This window comes from Rhipicephalus sanguineus, chromosome 1 (genome assembly GCF_013339695.2).
Source record: "Rhipicephalus sanguineus isolate Rsan-2018 chromosome 1, BIME_Rsan_1.4, whole genome shotgun sequence".
Classification (NCBI taxonomy): Eukaryota; Metazoa; Arthropoda; class Arachnida; order Ixodida; family Ixodidae; genus Rhipicephalus; species Rhipicephalus sanguineus.
Genome location: NC_051176.1, coordinates 56,277,795 through 56,300,450, shown reverse-complemented (window position 1 = coordinate 56,300,450; position 22,656 = coordinate 56,277,795). Strand labels below are relative to the sequence as shown.

The 22,656-nt window shown below is 46.4% G+C and overlaps 2 protein-coding genes across 2 annotated transcripts; one reads left to right on the top strand and one right to left on the bottom strand.

Annotated features, from left to right (window-relative positions):
* The first annotated feature begins 526 nt into the window (after window positions 1-526).
* Window positions 527-2,742, top strand: LOC119391625 (uncharacterized). Its single transcript, XM_037659296.2, has 4 exons — window positions 527-616; window positions 1,159-1,181; window positions 1,709-1,750; window positions 2,322-2,742. Exons 1-4 carry the CDS (start codon window positions 577-579, stop codon window positions 2,538-2,540), a joined length of 324 nt encoding a protein of 107 aa, XP_037515224.1. The 5' UTR covers window positions 527-576; the 3' UTR covers window positions 2,541-2,742.
* A 15,913-nt stretch (window positions 2,743-18,655) lies between these two features.
* LOC119385484 (uncharacterized) lies at window positions 18,656-20,344 on the bottom strand. The gene is made up of 3 exons (XM_037652911.2): window positions 20,200-20,344; window positions 19,055-19,080; window positions 18,656-18,934 (listed from the first exon to the last, which is right to left on the bottom strand). The coding sequence occupies exons 1-3, from the start codon at window positions 20,327-20,329 to the stop codon at window positions 18,710-18,712; spliced, it is 381 nt and encodes a 126-aa protein (XP_037508839.1). The 5' UTR covers window positions 20,330-20,344; the 3' UTR covers window positions 18,656-18,709.
* Between the last annotated feature and the right edge of the window lie 2,312 nt (window positions 20,345-22,656).

Genomic DNA, 22,656 nt, shown 5'->3' with positions numbered 1-22,656 from the left:
TGTGAAGGATCCGCGTCGTCTCATGGCGGTTGCTTTCGAAGATTAAGCGGTGTCACTGCAGCGTCTTTTTTTTTTTTTTTTTGGTTCCGTCTTTCTAATAAACTAGGAACTGGCCGTGGCGTTGAATGACCGAGCCGCTCGTCAGATGCCTCACGAAGGCGAAATACAAACGCTTGCGTTGCGGGAAGGGGAATTCCCGACGGGCGCGTCTCTCGCGAACTCGTCGAGGAAACCTAAGCCATCTCGACGACATCGGCCCGATGCTTTCGCACGCGCTCGGGGTAGGACTGTTGCCCTGCCGCGAGGCAACCCTCCTGCGCGTCCGTCCGGATGGGCCGCCTATGTGGGATTTTTTTTAATAACGGAACCAACAAGAGGTGACGCGACCTCGCAGAATCGAAAGAAAATGAAAGTTTAGTCGTAACGAAGCCTGATACCCCAACCCTTCCGGCGGCGCTCCGCGAGACGGATCAGAGTATAAATGCCGGAGCATCTCTGGTCAGCAAGCCATTCGCTCCTCCACTGCTATACGCGTGTGCCTTGGAGAGTGCTGTGTTAAACGGGTGTGCTGCAAACATGTGCCGTGTGTCACTTTGTGTTCTCGTTCTTCTCATAGGTGAGCTTTCTGTAGCGTTTGTTCCTCTTTTTAACGGGCCGTGAAGAATATAATCTCACCTTTACTGCATTCAGATAGGTGTGGTTGAGGGGAACGACTGTTTTCTTGTGCGTAACGCTTCCGTACTCGCTTTTGTCGCGCTCATTTATAATTTCGCAAGTTTCTGTACCCATATGTAAATATTTATGTGTGTGAATAAGATTGTTGTGGATACAATACCGTTGCATTCCCAATTCTGTTTAACCTACATTGTAGCCTGTGCATCAAATGTAGGAATAATATTTAAGTTTATACTAAAAAAAAAAAGAATAATAACCTGTAACGCTTGGCTGTAGCCACTACACATCGTTCTGCTTGTGCTTACGCATAAGAATTAACGTGCACCACGAAATTCCTTTTCAATGCTCTTCGCATGTTATCGGATTGACTTGAGATAATTGCCACAAATAATTTATGCATGTTCGCTTTTTTCTTGTGCTTGCTTTATGGAGAAAGTTCCTAATTGTCGTTTTACTCATTCTTTTGTTGTTGTTTTTTTCAAGCTGTCGCCATGGTTGCGGGGCAGGTGAGTACATTTTTGTGTGCCTTTAACACTGCCTGCCACATTGTACTTTGTATTTTATGAACCACACTGTATGCTTTTATGTGTCCATAACAATTTGCAGGCCTACCATGAAATGAATAAGTCGACACAAATCAGATTTAACTTCCCAAAACTTACAGTGTTCTATTACGAGCGTGGCATTGAAGGGCTGCAAATTAATTTTTGCCCCCTGAAGTTCCTTAAAGTCCACCTGAAGTCGATACAAAAAGCGTGTTCTGCATTCCTACCCCATCGAACTGTGGTCCGAGTTCTTGATTCGAACTCGCGACCTTAGCAGCTTAGCCTCATATAGCCACTGAGCCATTGTGGCATGGAGATCAAACAGAGGAGTACTTCTAAACTTCATTTGACTCACGATAGCCATAAGTACAAGGACATAAAAAGTCCCGACATTTTGTACGCATTCACAGCGCGGGAAGGTGTTATGCTGTGCATCAGTAGCCTAATGACAAGGCATTTTCTTTCTGTTTCTTTTTTGTTCTCAACAGCGAGGACGTCCAAATTTTGACTTCAAGCCCGATCCTCCTCGAGTAAGTGTTCTAAACGTGTCCATCTAAAACCTTTGTCACATCCGCAGTTAAAAGATTTATCTAAACCAATGACCATTAACAGGTTATGCTGTGGTGATGGTGAAAAAGTTTGGCATCATGTTACACTCTCTATAGCATTTGACGGTGAAAGCCTGCTTCCTGCTTGGTAAAGCATTAATATACAATTAGGAACCAGACTTCTTGCAAGGCATAACGGGCGTGTGAGACACACGCAGTAACTTGCGTTGACGTTCTCAGACATAGTGATGTCATCATATGATGTCACATGTCGTCATCAGTGACTGCGTATGTCACGTGGGTTTTTGGACCAGTTCAATCGCCTACCGCGTATCTCTCAAAGGGCCGCGCAACGAAACACTTAAGGCTTAAGCTTTTGCTACTTAAGCTTTTCGTTTAATTAATCGAAATTAATTTGTATACCAACTATAGCCTAATACATCGCAGTCTCTCATAAGCCTCGCTCTCGCTGCCGTACATGGCAAAATCAAGAACGAGTCAGGAGCCTGCGTTCTCTATAAGTTTACTGACCTCTTTCCTCTCGTTCTCGCAGCATCGTCTCAACGTGTTCGGATCTGCGTCAGGCAACAGCGGTCGCAACTTCAACGCCAACGTTGGCGTCCGCGGCGAGTACGACTTGCACCGCTCCAAGAACGGCGGCCGTATTACCGGCTACGCTCAGGGCTCGCAGAGTTTCGGCCGCTTTGACGGCCACTCGTACCGAGGAAAGCCGCAGGGAGAGGTCGGAGTGCGGGCCCACATACCATTCTGAAAAGGACGTCTTGGCGGTTACGACGAACGGCGAAGTTCTGTGTTCAGCGGTTGAATATAAGACCCCGCAAACTTCGCTGAAACGCGCAAGAACGACCGCAAGAATTGTGTTCTGAATAACGGGTCCCTAAAACTTTCTATGTGCACTTTTGTCTAGGACTTCCTTTTCTTGTCCACTTAAATTAAATATAAAAAAAACACTGCACGGCTTCTTCTTCTTCCGAAACGACGGAATTAGCACTATGGAATGACAGTGGGACTGAATTTGATCACTACACCCACTGTGGTGGTTCAGTGAATGTGGTGGTATTCTGCTTCAAAGCACAAGGTCACAGATTCGATTCCAGACCATTAAGTGCTGATCATCAAGAACCAGCGTCGTCGACGATTTGAAAGCCCGCGAAGACTTGCATACAACATCGGTTTTCATTACGCTTATGAGTAAACGCTCTTTTCAACCGAATACGTTAAGGCATCTGCATTCTTACTGATATTATTCACGGTAATATGCGCAACAAATATTCACCATAGGCAGAAAAGAAAGAAATATAAACCAATCTAATAGCTAGCCCTTTGGTACAGCGGGAGCGTGCCGAAAGCACTAATTGTTGCAGCTGACTTATTATCAGAAATATTGGAGTTTTTTACCTGGGATCGTGGTAATAGTAATTAAGTGTCGTGAAGCTGGACAATTATTTACATCTTCAAACAAAAATGCAACCGCTTACACTTTCTCGAGACTATGGGGAAATATGATATCCCTAAGCAAGGCAGAAAACAACACGAGCGCAACAACTTCTGTGGTTTTACGTGCCAAAACAAGGATAAGCCACGCCGTAGTGAGGGATTTTTGATTAATTTTTACCACCTGGAGTTCTCTAACGGGCACCTAAATCTAAGTGCACGCGTTTTCTTGCATTAAGCTCCATCCGATATGCGTTCGCCGCAGCAGGGTATCGAACCCGCGTCCTCCAGCTAGGCAGAACGACAAAAAACACGAGCGCAAGAGGAGGAAGCAGTGGTTATCAGAATCCTATCGTAATAATTAGGGGTGTGCGAATATCAAATTTTTCGAATACGAATCGAATACGAATATCCACCTTCGAATATCGAATCGAATATCGAATATCAAAGGAAAAATGCCTCCACAGTAACAATATTTTATTTAACATGTAGCTATTTGAAAAAAAAAAAACGTTAACTGCCTGACTGGCAACACAACATACAATGCTATCTCCAGAACACAATGTCCAGGCTAGCACAATGCACATCACAACACAAGCACATGTCACGGCACAATGAAAGTAATGACTACATGTTATCATGAAGAAATATGAGTTGCTCCACATGATCAGGCAGCAGGCGCTCCCTTGTAACAGAGACACCCCCCCCCCCTCCTGCCACTGAAAAGGCACGCTCGCTTGGAACAGAAGTGGCTGGTATAGGGAGTTACATGGGGCAAAGCTTTGCCAGACTGGGGTATCTGAAGGTGCCTACAGTCCGCCACCAGTCACATGGGTCGCTGTCTTTCTTCAGAAGTGGTCCCGCATAGTGAACGAGTGGTAGTGCGGCACGTTACGGCCGCATAATATTGAAAATGCACGGTTACATGATCGCCAACAGCGCTGCACGTCGGAGATGCACCAGCAATAAATCATACGTATTGGGGCGCTCGTCGCAGGCAGATATCGTGCCTCCGTGTACTTACGATGTTTATCGCTCCTCTCAGCAACGTTTTTAGCTATACGAACGCAGCAGAAATGTGGAATACGAGCTACTGTATGCATGATAATCGAATCGCATATTCGAATTTTTCGAATATTCGAAGTTATCGAATATTCGAAACTTTTCGAATACACGATTTTCGAATCGAATACGAATATTTCCAATGTAATATTCGACGAATATTCGAAACTTTCGAATATTCGCACACCCCTAGTAATAATCCATTCTTAGAAGCCGTCTCTCCTGGACAATGTTTTAGTTGTAATTGGACATTCCAATTGTAATATCAAAGTTTAAGCTGCGCCAAGAAGACAGGACGAAAACAGGAACACATACGCGTGCGCAAGCGCTTGTGTGTTCGTATGTGTTCCTGTTTTCGTCCTGTCTTCTTCGCGCAATTTAAAACTTTCCTAAATCCATGAACCGACTCATCCAACAACATGCGTTGCTTCAGTAATTGCAATAGGACGTGGTCATTCTAATGGAACACTGAAATTTATAACCCAGGCGAGAAAGAGATTATATTTATTTGAAGGCGTTTTCTTCGTAAAATTTTCTCTAGATTCGGGATATATTGGGATTTTCGAAACTACGCACGAACTGGTCACGCAAAAAGCGCCGTCTAGAAACGCACACACAACACACACACACACACACACACACACACACACACACACACACGCACGCACGCACGCACGCACGCACACACACACACACACACACACACACACACACTCCCGCCCCCCCACACGCACGCACGCACACACAAACGCGCGCGCGCGCACAGGCGAAAGTCTTAAATTAAGGCGAAAATTTTAAATGCCCCATCAAACGCGAAATTTGACCGTCGGCGTCGGTGGCGTCAACACCAGGGATGCAAAAAATCATCAACTGATGACGTCACCTTATCACGTCATCATGACGTCACAGATAAAAAACTACACCATCTCCCGCTAAAGGGGACCATGAGGCGATGCGAAGCCGGAGCACTTGCACGATCGCATTCCCTTGGCGTTCGTTGGGCATGCTACCGACCTCGCGTCGTGGAACGCGAAAAGGAACACTACACGCGTCGTGTCTTCCCTCTAGCCTGGCCGTTTCATAGCAGGGAACAGCGCAGAAAGACGAGACAAGAGAGATTGACAGGACTTGGCGCTGGCTAACAACATGAACGTTTATTTCGTATGTGTACAAATATATACGCTTCTTGGGAAGTGGAGAGAGAGAGATAAAAGCGAAGGAAAGGCAGGGAGGTTAACCAGGTTGCACCCGGTTTGCTACCCTACACGGGGGAGGGGGAAGGGGAGAAAAAAGAATAGAGAGAGCAAGGAGGAAAGAAGGAACAAGTAATACGCGCACAGTGTTCACCGCACACACACAGACAGTCACAACCGAGAAATATTTGACATCGCTTCCTCTGCGGTTGTCTAGAAGTAGGCGTTAAAAAAGGCTTGCAAGGACTGGCTCCAAGGAATCCAGAACTTGCAGAGCACATTGAGCTGACGGAGTTGTCATTTACAAACAAAAGAGAGAGGGGGGAAAGTCAACGCATGCGTCCCAACTAGTCGATGACGGTGCTATGATCACGTGCGGAGATACTTAATTTCCTTGTCGGTTAGTGCGATCGATGGTGTGCTTACACATGATGGTCCAATGGAATGAATTGCGAGTGCTTCATAGATTTCCCTGGCGCGGCTATCACGATATCTGCGCAAGATGCGCGTCTGATCAAAATTAGGACTGCAGCCACAGTCGGCACAGTGAATAGCCAAATTGCTTCCAGTACGCGCCTTGAGGTTGTTATTGTGTTCTCGCAGACGGTCGTTGATGCAGCGGCCCGTCTGCCCAACGTAAAGCCCTCCGCAGGACGTAGGTACAGCGGTGAGCACTCTTAGGGTGAACACGCGAGCGCGTGGCCGAGGGCTCTGTCTGCGCCGCGTAACGGTCATCGGTGGAAACATTGCGCATGCGCATCATGCGTTCTACGAAATACACCGCGCGCACGCAAGCGTATCCCCGACAAGCATATCTATGACGCAGGGCGCGTGGTGGAAAGAGTGTATCGCAAAGCACATGCTGCGCATGTGCAATGTTTCCAACGAGGGCTGTTACGCGGCGCTGATAGTGCCGTCGGCCACGCGCTCGCGTGTTCACCCTAACAGTGCTCACCGCTGTACCTCGTAGATCACTTCAGTTTTGCAAGGCACAAACTGTGTTGCATGACGCTTCTTGCAAGTGGAAGGACTTTGGCGAGGGGCATTCACCTGCCTGCACAATGAGCCCAGCTTTATCGGTGCCGAAAACACCACTCTTACGTTTGCACGTGCAGCTGCCTTCTTGATTTTGTGCGAAACGCCATGCAGGTATGGGATGACCGCGACCCTGGGATGACCGCCACCCTGTCCTCTTCAGCACGAGGTCGAATCGTCTTACGGTGCTCCTTCAGGAGGGCTTCTGCCAGCCCCGACAGGAATTGTTCAGAGAAGCCTGCCTTCTTCAACCTGCACACTTGATTAGTGAAACTGGAAGCAATTACATGTGGGCAAGACCTAACTAGCGCATTTTTCATAGCAGAGATGGCGATAGCCCGTTTGACCAACTTAGAATGGTGCGATAAAAATGGAAGGAGGTCCTTTTTTGAACGGGATGAATACTCCCAGCAGGTGTGCTCTGCACCAAAGGCTATCTTGAGGTCTAGGAAGCGTATTTTCCCCCCTTGGGTAGTTCCCTCGTGAATGTAAGTCCGGGAAAGTTCGAACAAAAGCACTCAAAATTCTTGTCGACCTTGCTGCGGCTCTCCGTAGAGTTTGCACAATAAAAAATCAAAAAGTCGTCGACATACCGAAAGATCTTCACCCATGTGGTCGCGTCGGAGGATTCTTGCAGTTGCCTGTCATACCGGGCCAGAAGTAGGTCGCTTAGAACCGGGGCGATGCACGACCCTATGCAGACACCGTCTTTCTGCACATATAGGTTCTCGTCTTGACGGACAACAGTCGAGCTGAGGTAGAAGAAAAGCAAATCCATAAACCTGGAAATGCTGGTTCCTACAGCATTCTGGAAACGTGTGGCTCCGTGTCTTTCTATGCCATCTTGTCGTTAATTTTATGCCATCTATGCCGTTAATTCTCACAGGGTGAGCGGGGAACGCGGTCGACAGGCGCGCGAGAGGGAAGCGGCGTAGGAGAGAACAGAGACGGGGAGGGGACGCACATGCGCTGGCGCTCATCGCGGCGCTGCGCCGGAGAGAATTTCGGCATGTCGAGCCCGCATTTCAGAGGAGTCAACCGAAGCAAGCGCTGGACGACGCGCGCAGCGCTCTACCGGCTTGAAGGAGAAGAGACTAGAGGAGGAGAATAGCGCATGCGCCGTGATAGCAGAAGCGAGAACGCAGGAGACGCGCAAGCAGCTGCTGGAAGAGAAGTGGAGAGAGTAACGCGCAGCTGTTGGAGAGAGGGAAGGAGGAGAGTTGCGCATGCGTAGTGTGAGTGCGGACAAGCAGGCCGTGGGACATAACACCGAGCAAGAGATGCTTCGCATCTAAATATTGTGACGTAATCATGGTGTTCCATAATGAAGTCATTACGTGACATCGTCGCTTGATCAAAGGAGGACCGATCACCGAAGCAGTGCGAAACCAGGTGAGGCGCAGAAAGCTTGCAATGCCTTCGATCCTGGAGGCAGTGCAAAACCCCGCTAAGGTGCGGCAAACTTTCGGGGTACGGCGGGGGAGAATCCATACATAGACTGAGAAGAAAAACAAGATGGCTGTCGCCTTCGAGTCATCTTAGGCAAATGCGTAAGGGCCCCTGCAAGTTTTTTACACAAAGCGCGCAATCAAGGCCAATAATTCTACACGTACAAAATGCTTCTTGTTCTAAGGCTGTTGGCAAAAGCAAACTCCATGCTAGCGTTATTTTGGGCATCATTAGCAAAAGTGGCCGGGCCAGTGGCAGAGTTAGCGTACGAACGAAAAAAAAAGTTTAATTTCGAAATTCGCCGTTAGACGCCTCTTCACAATCAACATGTTGCGGTACACTTAATGCGTAAGCACATAAAACAGAAAATCCTAATTTAGCGAATGGTGTGATCACAGTGAAAGCATCTGGAAATTCGGCCTTGTTCGGTTGGCATAATACAATTTTCGTCCATTTAACAGCGCAAAAAAAGCACGGGGCAAAGGAAGAGAAGGTACTGGACAAGGGCTGAACTGCAACGAAAGAAGCTTTAAAATGAGCGTATACGAACTATCACCTCGACGCTTCTTCAATCTTCGTCTGCCCAAAGATTACAGTCTTGCAGTGTTAAGGCGAAAGCCTTAAATGTCTCATTAAACGCTAAAATTGACCGTCGGCGTAAACACAAATGATGCTAAAATCAAGATCACGTGATGACATCATCATGACGTCACAGATCGCCAAAGTTTGCAACGTCAATCGACTGAGAAGAAAAGGAAGAACATGGCTTTCTCCTATGAGTCGTCTTAGGCGAATGCATGAGGGCCCGTGTGAATATTATCGCTTGAACAGTTCGACTGATGCGTGGGCCCTCGAGTAAATGTTTGCGCTTTTTCTGTGATCTTCCTCGATATTTAAATAAATGTTTCTTTCCTTAACACGAACTGATGGCGTAGCTTACAAAACAAGTCTCGTATTCCTCCATTTGAATGCACGAGACAAGCATAAGAGCTTAGATCTGGATAAGAGCTCAATAGTCGAGCACCATAACCACTGGACCAGCGGGGCAGGACAACACGGTGCCTCAGCAACGAATAAGTTGCTAACACAAGCGCAATTCTTACAAGCTTTTCTGAATAAATGCTACATGCCCGCCTTCATTTTCTGTCGCTTCCAGATGTCTGCTGCCGGAGGTGCTTAATTAATAATAATAATAATAATAATAATAATAATAATAATAATAATAATAATAATAATAATAATAATAATAATAATAGAAGAACATATCTCCAGAATAAATCTGTTGCGCCCAGTGGCATTCTCGGGCGTGATGCCCTCGCTCATGTGAGATAAGCGCACGCGCTGAAACATTCGCACAGCCTCCGAAAACAGCAGAGCGGGACTTCACGTTGCATTCGTGGTCTTCAACTAAGGCGCAAACAGACACACATACAGAAAAGAAAGAAACGGCGCTTGTCGCATGTCGATTATCTGTGCGTGTCTGTTTGCCGTATTGTTATCGCGATAGTTCTGACTTAGCCGACATTCGGTGGAAAAACAGGCACTCGGGTGGTAATGCGTACTGTAGCCGGATTAAACTGGCTTGTCCACCACAAGCGATAAGAAAAAACAATTCACGGGTACGTCACACCGACCACGTGTCACTGAAACTTGCCATGTTATGAGTGCAAGCTCCCGTTAGAGAGCGGCAGTTCTGAAAGGTCACTGTGCTATCTGGGCGAGACTGTGTGTAACATGCATCATAAAAACAAAAGAGAAGAAAGCTTCTCGCAGCGCAACGATAAGTCGGGGGTATTCCCTTCTGGCTGCCTGATATACACCGATGGTTTATGTATAGCCAGGTATAAGGTGGCGTCGTTCTTAGGTGTGTGTTTAGGCATATTGCCCAAGTTTGACATATCACAAAATTTCTTCTTCCCAACACGCCCACCGCGCGCGGCAGTCGTCTATTTAAGATAAACTCTTTGCAATCGACCATAGAGCAACATGACTGTCAAAAAAACTTCTTGATCGCACTCCCATGGCTGGCAAGAACCGGCAGACAAGCACATACCGCGTTCAAACACGCACTTTGACCCTTCTTGTTAAGAGCCACGTGCGCTAAGCGACACAATGACTCGTTGTCGATACTTACGCTGTGGTAAAAACCCGACAATTGTCACGAGGCAATCCGCTGCAGGTGTCTCGGTAATTCCTCTGCAATGTGCTCTGATCATCTAAACAGTCAACTGCTGCGTTATTGGTGTTTTCCTGTTGTTTTGTTGTTGTGAGTGTGTTGTGAACCGACCATAAATAAGGGAGCTTTTGCTCCATCCAGGGACACTGGGCTGCTACTTCTCCTTCATTTGAGTTCGTTGGTTTGACCGACTTCATCAGCTCGTTGAGATGACTCGCCAAGTTCTATGCATAGTCGTCGTGTTGGCGGGTGAGTTACAGTATTGTAGGGACACGTTTAATGAGTTTTTATATGTGACTTTTAACGTGAAAATTTTAGCGCTAACCAGGACAGGCCGCAAAGACGAGACGAGACAAGCACTGGCGCTGACTGCTTTATTCTTGTTACAACAACGAGCATAAGTTTTATTTAATGCTGAAATTTGGTAATAGATGAGCACGAGCGAAAGGAAGGAATTGAAAAAACGCGACGTGTTGACTTTTCGAAGTCAATGCGTGTCTTTATATGACAAATGTCGACGTTCGTCCTTTGTGCATTTTTGAGTGTCCCGTCCTTGCTCGCGGCGATATAACCATGTTCCGTCAAGTCAGCAATCAACTAGCCCATCTTAGTCTCTTAGCTGAATGTTCACTTTTAATCACCCCCGGTTAAATGCTGGTTATATCCACGAAACCAGACGAAACATGTCCGGTTTCCTGGCTATATCTAGCGCTTTAAGCGGGACCTGATTAAGAGTGTTGTACCAGTTTTTAATCTAGAACTACTCATTAACGTCGATGTTTTGTTCAGCCGTGGGTAATGTTTTGTTCTCTAAAGGAGCATACGTGTACGGAGTTTACATTCCGTGCAATCGTCGCGCTCACATTAGAAAGGAATGAAACGCTCTACCACACGAGACGTGAGTTGAGTGTCTACGGTCCTAAGCATTTGGTTGGTTTCGTAAACGTGCAATGCCACATAACCCAGAGCACCTTTTTTTTTTTCTCATCAACATTGAAAGGAAACACAATAAAAAAGAGCAGGTATTTGGCGTTTTCTAAGTGGGTTAATCCGTAAACTTAGCGTTTATTCTATTGTGTTGCTCAAAATTTGCGTTGCTCAAAGGTCCTGTTATTTTACTGCGACGACAGTTAAGTGCTCGAAATTGGAGTTGCCTGGTGCTCGTCCCATCCAACCGTCCCATTGGTTTGAAGACGGCCAATATTGCCATCAACATCAACGACCGCATTTGTTGTCGTCAGAACATATCGTCACACCCATGAAGCCGCGCATTGCCAGAGCGTGAGGAAAAATAATTGTTTTAACTACGACTCCGCTGAGATTTGAGCCCATGCCAGAGAGACAATGAAGCTTTTGTAGCCAATCACGCTAAGCACTTTTTGCGTAATCACTGGAAGATGACCTGCAGCGCACAGACTCTGAGATCATTAGTCCCTCTACATGCATTTCGGAGGCCAGAACGAAGCATATTACTATACTTGCCGAGGCTTACGTTGTATGCATGGCATGAAAATTCTGCACCACACAGCAGCAGGTTTGCATGCAATTCCTCGTTTACACTCTCGTGAAAACAGCGTCATTGACTTAAAAGAGAGAATAAGAATAAAAGAAAGGCGGGTAGGTTAACCAGGGCTGAGCCCGGTAGGCTACCCTGCACTGGGGAAGGGGGCAGGAAAGATAGGGAGGAGGAGAGAAAAGTCACTCTTTCAGCCGACGTAAGAGTTCCGCGTAACAGTTCCGAAAGGCAACGAAAGCGCCCTCGCGTTTTCTCAAGGATACCGGACTGAATGATTGACTTAAAGGAGGCGTACATGGTAAGGATGATATAACACGCTTCAATCTTCGAACCTGCTCCATACATCGTATCCGTGCGCCAATTATTATTGTTAGAAGAACAATGCTACACATTAACTTCCATATTCAATTTACCGAACGGTACTCGGCGACTACGTCATACCACATCTTCACGTTGAAGTTATTGGAGAAAGCTGTCGTAAACTTGGTAAATCCCACATAGTCGGTACGAACTAATAAACCAAGCAAACGTACAGTCCGCAAATCAGGTAAATGGAAGGTGCCGCTGTCGCAATACACGAGTTCAGAATCAAAGAAATCGCTGAAGTCTCATGTTTTTTGTCTCTGTTGAAGATTCTTTCACTTCATTATTGCTCATAAAAAAAGAAGATAACGAATTTTCGTAACGTAGCGATATGGCATTTTAATAGAGAAATGATGTGTATATGTCAAACTTCGAGCTATTACAACCTAATAATGCAAGGTCTTTTTAATACTATCAACCTACAGGTGATATTTTTTTCTTTCAGAAGCCACGGAAGTGGCTATTTCGCGCAAAGAAAACACAAGGGGAGGGATAAGGGGAGCGCAAACTTTCGACTGTTTATTCCAAATTTACTGCAGTAGTATATATATACTACTGCAGTACTCCTTGTGTTTTCTTTGCGCGAAATAGCCACTTCCGTGGCTTCTGAAAGAACATGAACCGACTAGCCCAACAGCGTGTGCTTCTGGACTACAGGTGATAATTTGGTTTACTTTTGAGCGGTGCTTCATGGTCCAATTATGGCTACGAAAGTTTCATCACACTTACGCGCTATAACATGCCATGATATCGGCAGTGGACTGCCACAGCCTTAGACAATGCAAGTTACAAGAGGCACTGAATGATTGTTTTCTTCTATTTTTCTTTCCGTCTAGCATTCTCATTGGTTGCTGCTCAGTGAGTGAGTGTAAAGCAATATTCTCTAACCACGTTAAACTTTGTAGAATCCATCTATTATACCAACTTCTGCGTTCTTAACCCTTACTTCCCTCTCTGATTTCGATCGCGAGCAGCAAGTGATGCCCATCGTGTCCGCAGCAGGCAACGGCCCTCGCGACTTCGGTGCCAACGCCGGCGTTCGTGCTGAGCGCGTGATCCACAGGTTCCCTGGTGGCGGCAAGATTGTCGCCAGCGCCGAGGCCTCCAAGAGCTTCGGTCGTGCCGGTGGTCATGGCTGGAATGGGCCTCCACAGGGACAGGTCGGCATCCGCGCCGAGCTGCCCATTGGAAGGAAGTAGACACTCACGACAGGCGTAGTTTTATGGCCCAAACCAATAAATAAGGAGATGCCTATACAATTTGCATGTCTATTATTGCTTTAACAAATACGTTTATGCCCCGGATAATTCACACTAATCAAGTCACTGCACATGAATTCTCTGGCTATGCGGGCATCATTTCCAAGAAGAGGAAATGCAAATACAAGAGTAGACACTTCAATCGAGTATGTTATATATGCAGACGACAGAAGCTTGTTTTGTTTTTGGAACAAATATCGACAATATCATATAATCGGCAAATGACGTATTCGGCAGACTATACACTTTAAAAAAACTCTTTACGAATAAACTGTTCTAAAGCTAAAGCTGTTATTTTCCGAGCGAAATCTGCACCATGTCCCATGCTTAATTCAGCATACCTAAATAATCTCAAAATAGAATTCTCGCTCTTTGCAAAGACCCTAGGAGTTGTGTCTCACGAACACACGTCTTGAGAACATCACACCAATTACTCAAGCAATAAACTTTGTAGAGTAGCGGGAATTCTAAGAAAATGTCAACGAATATTAAAGAACAGCAAATAGCTATGATATATAATCCTCTATTTACTCCCCACTTTCGCTACTGTCAGTTAATTTGGGATACCGGGACTAAATATTCATTACATAATAAATCCTATCGCAAAAAAAAAACACGATACGTTCCATGTCAGGTATTCCATACAATGCGTATACGTCTGAACCTTTTGCGATATTTAAGATCTTAAAAATTGAAATTTGCTATGAATAGTGTCTCTTAAAGGGACACTAAAGAAAAACAATGAATCTGTTTAGATCAATAAATTGTGCTCTGAGAACTATAATGTCGTCAATTTCGCCATCATAGGTTTTGTTAATAGAGCAGAAAATCAAGTTCAAAGTTTCATTTTTAAATTTCGCGCCGAAATCTCCCAGCGTGACGTCATGGATTTCAAAGTGTACTTATCGTATTTTGGCGCCATTGGCTCAACCAAATTGCCCCAAATTTGGTATGGTAAGACTATGGCCCCCTCAGAGGACAATGCACTTCATTTTTGCCAATTAGGAACTACGCAGTCCCTAGTAGGCGCCGTCAAAACATGTGACGTCGCGGCGAATGGTGCGGAAAGTTCAAGGTGGCGTCGCCACCCACATTTTGTTTTTGCGCGTTTTCTCGCTTACTAAGCACCTTATCGCAGCAAGCGTGGTGTTGATATCGTGAAAGAGTACTTTACAAATATGAAAAAAAAAGCGCTTTGCTCTTTAGTGTCCTTTTAACATTTATACCAGACCTAATCCGTAACAGCGGCTGCATACTTACGTTATAAAACTTATCTCTAAATCCATCTGCACGTTCAACAAGACACACTGTTCACTGGCACATTCCACGAGCGCGTACGAACTATGGATCACAGCCACTACAGTATTGCCTACCCAATGTACTAAACGAATTCAAACTAACAGATGGCACTTTACGTGTAATGCTCAAAAATTCTAAATATCGTGTCTTTAAATGTTTCGTTTTCTGGTGTAAATACCACATCTTGAGTGTTTGTTGCCGGTTTCTTTTTTTGTATTGTGAGTTCAAATGTTTGCCGCAGCTAAAGCTCTTTCTGTACCGCATATTACTGCCATTGTGACGGGGCAGCGGAGCCAGTCAAGCTGCAGATATTGCAGCTTTTACCCTGCTATCCTGACCATAAATGGTATATTTCCCTCTTCTTCTTGTTCTTCATCTTAGTTACGAACCTATCGATTACGGTGAAATAAACCAAATCTCAAATCTCAAATAAAATTTTTTGACTAAGTAAGCTATGTACATTTATAACTTCTGAGTTGTAAGCTTTATGGTACATGTTTATAAAGGAAAGTTCACGAAATCGTCGTAACAGCTTAGCCGCGTGTTTATGTCTTCCAAAATGGCCGTCAGTGGCCGCATAACTGGCAGCAAATTATTCCTCCATATTACGTGACTAGGCCCACAGAGCCGCCAAGCGCGCCTCGTGGTTCAACCACTCTGTGACATTATAGTACAGGGCGCGCATGAAATCAAACTTCCTCTTCACGCCCATGAACGCGCTCCTTCTCGCCCTTGATGATCAAGTAACTATGGGTGGAGTGAGGAGTTTCGCGAGCCGGCACTGAGACTCACGGTGGCAGAGAGAATGAATGGCCCGACCGCAGCTTTATTTACACGCCAAACAGACTGTGTGCGCAATCATGTAAGCTGCACGAATAATTTGGCCCGACGCATATCAGCCTGCAGAGGCATTCTCAAGTGTAGAATACGTTCACGTATTTCTTTTATGCGTATATTGATTTACAAGTGCGAGTCCATCCTCACGCCGTTCGAACGAACGGCGTTTCCCCACACTTATATAGATTATTGCACGGCTCGTAAGTACGTTCCCGTTCGCACAAATGAAGTCATTCACACGCCTACTTGCTTTTCACTTCTGTCGAGACTGTGTTTCATTGTCTAAACATTTAAACTTATTATCCCTCGACACTGGCCGCGTCTAAATGTATGGGCTCCCTCTCGAATGCCTTCGAATGTTCTACTCAGCCTGCATGCACGACGGGTATAATGGAGTACGTTATGAAAGCTACGCCAACACCAGGGATAACACTGGATTGTACGATGATGCGTGTATAAAAGCTGACTCATTTAACCGAGCATCAGATTATCGATGACTGTGGTAGCTGTTATCGGTACTGCTTGTAATGCTTACTTGCTTGTAATGCGAATGTTAGTTGCTTTGCTGGCCACAAGCTCGCCCGGTAGAGTTCAGTCCTTACTGGTTTGACTGGTGCGCTACTCACCATCACACCTACGTGACCTTATCGCCACGCGCGTTTTATTTCGATGTATTCGGATTTCACCCGCAAAGACTGTTAGCAACGCGCGGCGCAGACTGCGCTACAATGTTCAAGAAGCTTCGACATTGTTTGAGATCATTCGGTTAAGGTTGCGCGCAGGATGCAAATAGTCTAATTTATTCGACATCTTACGCGGCCACCATCAATAACACTGCGATCTTGGATAGCACACGTATAAAAGCCGATGCACTTCAGTGCTTGGCAGATTACTCGATGGTCGACAACTGTTCACGCTGCTACCAGTGCGCAGCGTGTATGGCTTGTATCATGAGCGTTCATTCTTCGGGCACAAGGTCGCCCAAATAAAGGGTACTGTCTTTCTCAGTTTTGCTGCAGCCTTCTTCACGGTCACAACCACGTGGCATTGTGATCACATCATACTTGACACTTTTGAAGTAATCATTTATCCATTAGAAGTTAAGAAGAATCGAGAAAGTATCGCAGAATATGGTAAGGAAGCGTGAATATTACTATACACAAAATTGTACGCAAAGCTTGAGATTAAGTTTAGAAAATCACAATAATTTATGGGGTTTTACGTGCAAAAACGATGACGTGATTACGGGGCACGCCCTATAGGGGGGGGGGGGTTCCAAATTAATTTTCATCACCTGGGGAATAGGCTTAGAAAGGAAGGTATAAAATCGCGATAATCATTTTCGCGAAAATCGCATCTGGTCGCACGCAGCGATAATTCAAGTGGAAGCGCTTTACTGCTTAAAGCGAGATCTACTTACAGTAGAAGGAGTAGTTTTAAAGCGACATTCAGAAAGCTAAAATCTTACTGATGGCGCGTACAATTTTGTCACTGTAGGCGCCAATTTTCTTAAATTGTTAAAGTAATTATTTTCGAAAACCTTTGATAACGTCCATGCGAGAACGGCTACTTGTGTATACAGTTATAAATGCTTATATATGCTGCGGCCTAGCTATTGCTTAACTGAGGCTTCATTCTCGTATTCCCCCTTATACAGACAGACCATTGTAAGAGTGTATGCCACATAGCTCGCCCTCAGGGATTGCCTGCATTGCATGCAAGTAGCTTGTTTGGAGCTACCCCATTGCGTCGACCGCGAGCTATGTACGCGAAATGTGCGCTCACTGTATACGTATTCTGTGAACAGACAGCGCCTGTAAACAATTATACGCTTTCTTTTCGTCCACGATTCTTACTTTGGCTGTTAAAACTTTAATTTCGAAAATGTCCAGCAGGGCTTCCGCGTGGTGTTTTTGTATAGCGCCAACAACCAAATCTATGAGGAGCGCGCCAGCGTTATCCTATACCTAGCACGCAAAAGAGGCGCGTCCGAAAGACGGCGACTCAGTAACTCCTCGACACCAATAAGGCTAGGTTCTGACGAAAACGGCATGCCTCGACAGGGTGTGTAGAAAAAAGTCGCGCCGACAAAATAAAATCTGCGTGCGCGGGGCGAGTGCGAATCGAGTATGCAACTGGCCATGTGTTTGTGGCGTAGCTCCACTCTTTCAGCGAATCACGCGCTCTTCTGGTCATTCTCGCTCCGACGCTTCCATGTTCATTGAGCGGCCGTGGTACGCCAGAGGAATATCGAGCTTACGAGGAGAGACGCCGAGAGCACAGAGAACGACGTGCTCGAGACGCCAAAACGCCGAGCACAAGCGACGACTCGCCGATTAGATGATGACGATGACGGTCGTTTCTCCGGGGCCAACGCGACGTTTCGGAGAGACTTTATTCAGCACAATGGGTGGAGGGGGCGGGGCGCTTAAAACGACGGTGCGATGCTTCGTGCCGCGATGCTTCTTGCAGCGAAACTTGCAGCGACGCCGCCGTGCCGCAGCACTAGCTTCACTGATCGCCCACCTCCACAGAGTGGAATGGCTCTGAATTTTTCCGAATAGCGAAGTGGAGAAATTTCTCTTGTAAATCGATGTGTAATATGTATACATGTTTGTAGGCTTCTGCGTTCCAAAATGGCCCTGAAGAATAAAACGCTGCGCATCAAATTATTTAATGAACTTACACACGCGCGACCGCGAGGCGCAGCTGTGTCCTACCCCTGTTTGACGTATAAGCAAACCTGCGACCGGACCACCCACTCTGTATACCATCTGATTCTCGGTGGCGGCCGGCGATGCTTTCCGCTATGTAGACCCACATTTCATTCATAAGCAGTGGCGTGATGGTCCGCTTTTTGGAGGGCCAAGGCGTACCTTTATTTTGCGCAGCCTTTCTATGACATGGGGCCGACCACGAGCCGCTCTGTGTGCCTAGCCATGTAACCTAGTGAAATAACTTGACGTCAGTTATTTGTGTATTTACGACCACCTTGCAAGACATAAATGCCAAATAAATTGTTCCGGCAGTGTCTTCAAGTTTCCTTTCTAAACATGTACCGCAAAGCTTCCAACCGGCAGTTGTAAATGTGCTACACAGTCTCTTTAGTCGAACAATCGCTTTTGCTCTTCTGGTAAATGATGTCCGCATAGCCAGGGAATTCATGTGCAGTGACTTGATTAGTGTGAATTATCTGGGGCATAAAAGTATTTGTTAAAGCAAGAACAGACACGCAAATTGTATAGGCATCTCCTTATTTATTGGTTTTGGCCATAAATCTACGCCGGTCTTGAGTGTCTACTTCCTTCCAATGGGCAGCTCGGCGCGGATGCCGACCTGTCCCTGTGGAGGCCCATTCCAGCCATGACCACCGGCACGACCGAAGCTCTTGGAAGCCTCGGCGCTGGCGATAATCTTGCCGCCACCAGGGAACTTGTGGATCACACCCTCAGCACGAACGTCGACGTTGGCACCGAAGTCGCGAGGGCCGTTGCCTGCTGCGGACACGATGGGCCTCACTTGCTGCTCGTCATCGAAATAAGAGAGGGAAGTAAGGGATAAGAACGCAGTAGTTGGCATAATAGATGGATTTTACAAAACTTGAAAGTTTAACGTAGTTGGAGAATATCGCTTTGTACTCACCCACTGAGCAGCAACCAAGGAGATGACTAAAATAAAAGAATGATAGGAAAAAACAACAAAACAAGTTGTTTAGAGCCTTTGAAAAAACGCGTTTTCTAACGCCCTAAGTGTACTGTCAATAGCATAGCACTTTTGAATGCGAAACTTTTATGAAATTTTGTTGCCATACCTAGGCAAAAAGACACAGGTGAAAAGGAATCAAAATAGCACCCAGATTGTTACTGCAAAAAAAAAACGCTGCATTAAGTTTAAATTACGGTGCTTTAAGGCACAATGTCCACAGTCTATGCTCATTAAAGACTGTATTCGTAATGTTTCATCATCGTTCAGAGGACGGCTAAAGTGCAACACTTAAAAGGGGTTTTACGACTGCATGCGTGGGAGACTGTGTAGTTATAAGCAACGAAATGGATGTTGTGGTTAACAGATTGGCCTAGTTCACAACCACCTGATCACCTCCCCTCTTCTTGCGTTCTTTTAGTATTAGAAAAATAAAAAGCACCTTGTAAAACAATGCCACTGAATATTGATGGGACTGAAGGTTAGACGTGGTAGCACAGTACTCCAGTGTGCTACGGCATGCGCTGAGGATCTAACTGCGTTTTACACAGGTTAAAAGCTTTAGCAGCGGGCAAACTAGTTGGCTTGATTCATGGAGCTTAACGTCCCTAAGCGACTCAGGCTATGAGAGATGCCGTAGTTGAGCGCTCTGGATAATTTCGACCTACTCGGGTTCTTTAACTTGCACATAGCGGGTATGTTGTGCTGGAGAACGACACGTTGGCTTCATTACCTCGACAATAGTGCATTAAATCGTCGCACGACCTCGCCTGAGGTTAGTTCCAAAATCCTAATAACTGCGCACATTGATTCAAAGAGAGTGAAAGCGCGAAAAAAAAAAAGAGACAGGACTTCAAGGGACTGTATACGTACGGGAATACTAACAAGCCTACGCTGCTACCCTACTATGCGTGGAACACTCGTCCGATAATAACGCGAGTAGAAAAAAAAAATATTACATCCATTCACTGCCGGAAGACGAGTGCATCACATTTAAAATTTTTCTGTCTTTATCAATTCTGAAGTTCACAATTTCTGCGCATTAAAACTGGCTTCAATTCTCTTTTTACGATGCGGCCACTCACCCGCCAGCACGACGACAACGCCGAGAACTTCACGAGTCATTTCAGTGAGCTGATGGAGGCGGTCAGACAGATGGACGCAGTTGCGAGACAGGAAGCAGAGTCCTTTGTCTCTATGGTAAGACGCTTCCATATTTATAGTCGGTTTGAGGGCCACACAACCCAATAACGTAGACGTGTGGTTATGCGTTATCTGGATGCTTTGCACAGGAATTCCCACTACCACTTGACTGCCTCCCTACAATCGCCCGGGTTTTACCCTAGGATAATCTCTGACAACGGACAATTGTATTACTAAGGGCACGTGTCTCTAGCGCCGAGGCTATGCAACGTGAGTGTTTCTATGCATAGGCGCTTGTATGCTATCTTCTTGTAGACAGTGGGACAGCGACCTGGGAGTTTATTCGATAGTGGGCATTACTCTACGGAGGGAAATTCACTTTTAGTACCGTTAATCTCATGCGCAAATACGTCGACATGTAAGAAGTTAGTAAACTCACTTCCATTTTTAAATGACGGCCACTCTTTATAAGTGATGCGAGTTTTTGCTTGTATGTCAAAGCGAGCAGAAAGCGCTAAGGAATTATCGCTGTTCTGAAACAGATTCATCTGATACGCGCTGCGCTCACTTTCACTAGCACAGTAGAGCAGGGTTGCCGTTGGTGGTTACTTTGCGCCAAATTGGCTACTCTTTGATCCCGCCTGGCGACATAAATTTCAGGTTGGCTGCATGGCTACTTTCCGGCTCTTGAACTTTTTTCTGGCGCATTTAGTAACTAGTCTTCTCAGTATTTGCAGTTAAAATACACTGTTTCAAACCTTTTTTGTCGTGTCAGCCAATGTGCGCGCGTTATCCCCACACGAGCAGGCTGGCGCATCGAGGCACCCCAAGGCAACGCGCAGGGAGCCTGCAAATACGGAGTGCCTGTTGCATGCATGCGGGCAATCGCGTGGCTAGCACGCTATTCACCCCCCCCCCCCGCCATCTATGCTGAAGCCACGCGCAAGTTTCTCATTCTGATGCGCAGTGTGTGTTCTCCTGTGAACTTGACGAAACAGGTATTCCCAGAAAAATGAAGCTGGGCTGTTGATCTTCAACCAGATTTGTCTATCTGAAGCTGGACCGGTATTATATGTAAACTCTAATAATTCACTGCCGTAGCTGCAGGTAGAGCACTGCACGGGCCCGGGCCGGCCCGAAAGCCCGGGCCCGGCCCGGCCCACGGGCCGGGCCGGGCCGTCCGAAGCGTTTTCCGGCGGGCCCGGGCCGGGCCCGGGCTTGAAGCCGCGGGCCTGGGCCGGGCCCGGGCTTGAGGCTGCGGGCCGGGCCGGACCCGCTCATTAAAAGGCGTAAGTCGGGCCTTCGAGCACACGCGAATGTTATGCATTGCATGGTCTAAGGTATACTGTGCCAAGCTGAAGTGACACGTATATATATATATATATATATATATATATATATATATATATATATATATATATATATATATATATATATATACTTAGGTACACGTTAGAGAACTCGAGGTGGTCGAAATTGATCCGCTGCCACTACGGCGTGCCTAGTAATCATATTGTGGTTTTGGCACGTAATACCAAGGAATATAAATGAAATGTATCGTATCTGTCAACCTCGAATAAAAGACCGAAATCTTTATGCCTCCCATGGGAACAACCGTGATCTGGCCCATTGTTAGTGCTGATCTGGCCCATTAACAGCACTAACAATGGGCCAGATCACGGTTGTTCCCATGGGAGGCATAAAGATTTCGGTCTTTTATTCGAGGTTGACATATATTAACAGCACTAACAATGGGCCAGATCACGGTTGTTCCCATGGGAGGCATAAAGATTTCGGTCTTTTATTCGAGGTTGACAGATACGATACATTTCATTTATATTCCTTGGTATTACGTGCCAAAACCACAATATGATTACTAGGCACGCCGTAGTGGCAGCGGATCAATTTCGACCACCTCGAGTTCTCTAACGTGTACCTAAAGATAAGTATATACACGGGTGTTCTGCATTTCGCCCCCACCAAATTGCGGCCGTCCTGGCCGCGGGAATCGCACCCGCGTCCTAGGACTTAACAGCGAAACAGCTTAACCGCTGAGCTACCACCGTGGGCAAAGCAACATTTCAATGCATGTACACACCGGATTTTCCGTCCGATCGCCCGCTACAAAGCGCACGGCATCATTAATAATCATCAACAACTAATATCCTCTAGCAGGCCCGGGTCGGGCCTCGTCATGAACAAGCGCGCCCTGGATTAGTTTAGTAATGAACGCCCGGGCCCGGGCCGGGCCCGGGCTTGGAACGACGGGCCCGGGCCGGGCTCGGGCTGGGTTCGGTCATGTACGTCCGGGCCCGGGCCGGGCCCGGGCTTGGAACCACGGGCCCGGGCTGGGCTCGGGCTTCATAAAGCGGGCCCGGGCCGGGCCCGGGCCGTAAAAT

Bases quoted from the DNA above. Each gene is read 5' to 3' on its own strand.
- LOC119391625 (XM_037659296.2), top strand. From the start codon at position 577: ATGTGCCGTGTGTCACTTTGTGTTCTCGTTCTTCTCATAG. The intron at 617-1,158 runs GTGAGCTTTCTG...GTTTTTTTCAAG, and splicing joins TGTTCTCGTTCTTCTCATAG to CTGTCGCCATGGTTGCGGGG. The intron at 1,182-1,708 runs GTGAGTACATTT...TGTTCTCAACAG, and splicing joins TCGCCATGGTTGCGGGGCAG to CGAGGACGTCCAAATTTTGA.
- LOC119385484 (XM_037652911.2), bottom strand. From the start codon at position 20,329: ATGGAAGCGTCTTACCATAGAGACAAAGGACTCTGCTTCCTGTCTCGC. The intron at 19,081-20,199 runs GTGAGTGGCCGC...CTTTTATTTTAG, and splicing joins CGTTGTCGTCGTGCTGGCGG to TCATCTCCTTGGTTGCTGCT. The intron at 18,935-19,054 runs GTGAGTACAAAG...GATGACGAGCAG, and splicing joins CCTTGGTTGCTGCTCAGTGG to CAAGTGAGGCCCATCGTGTC.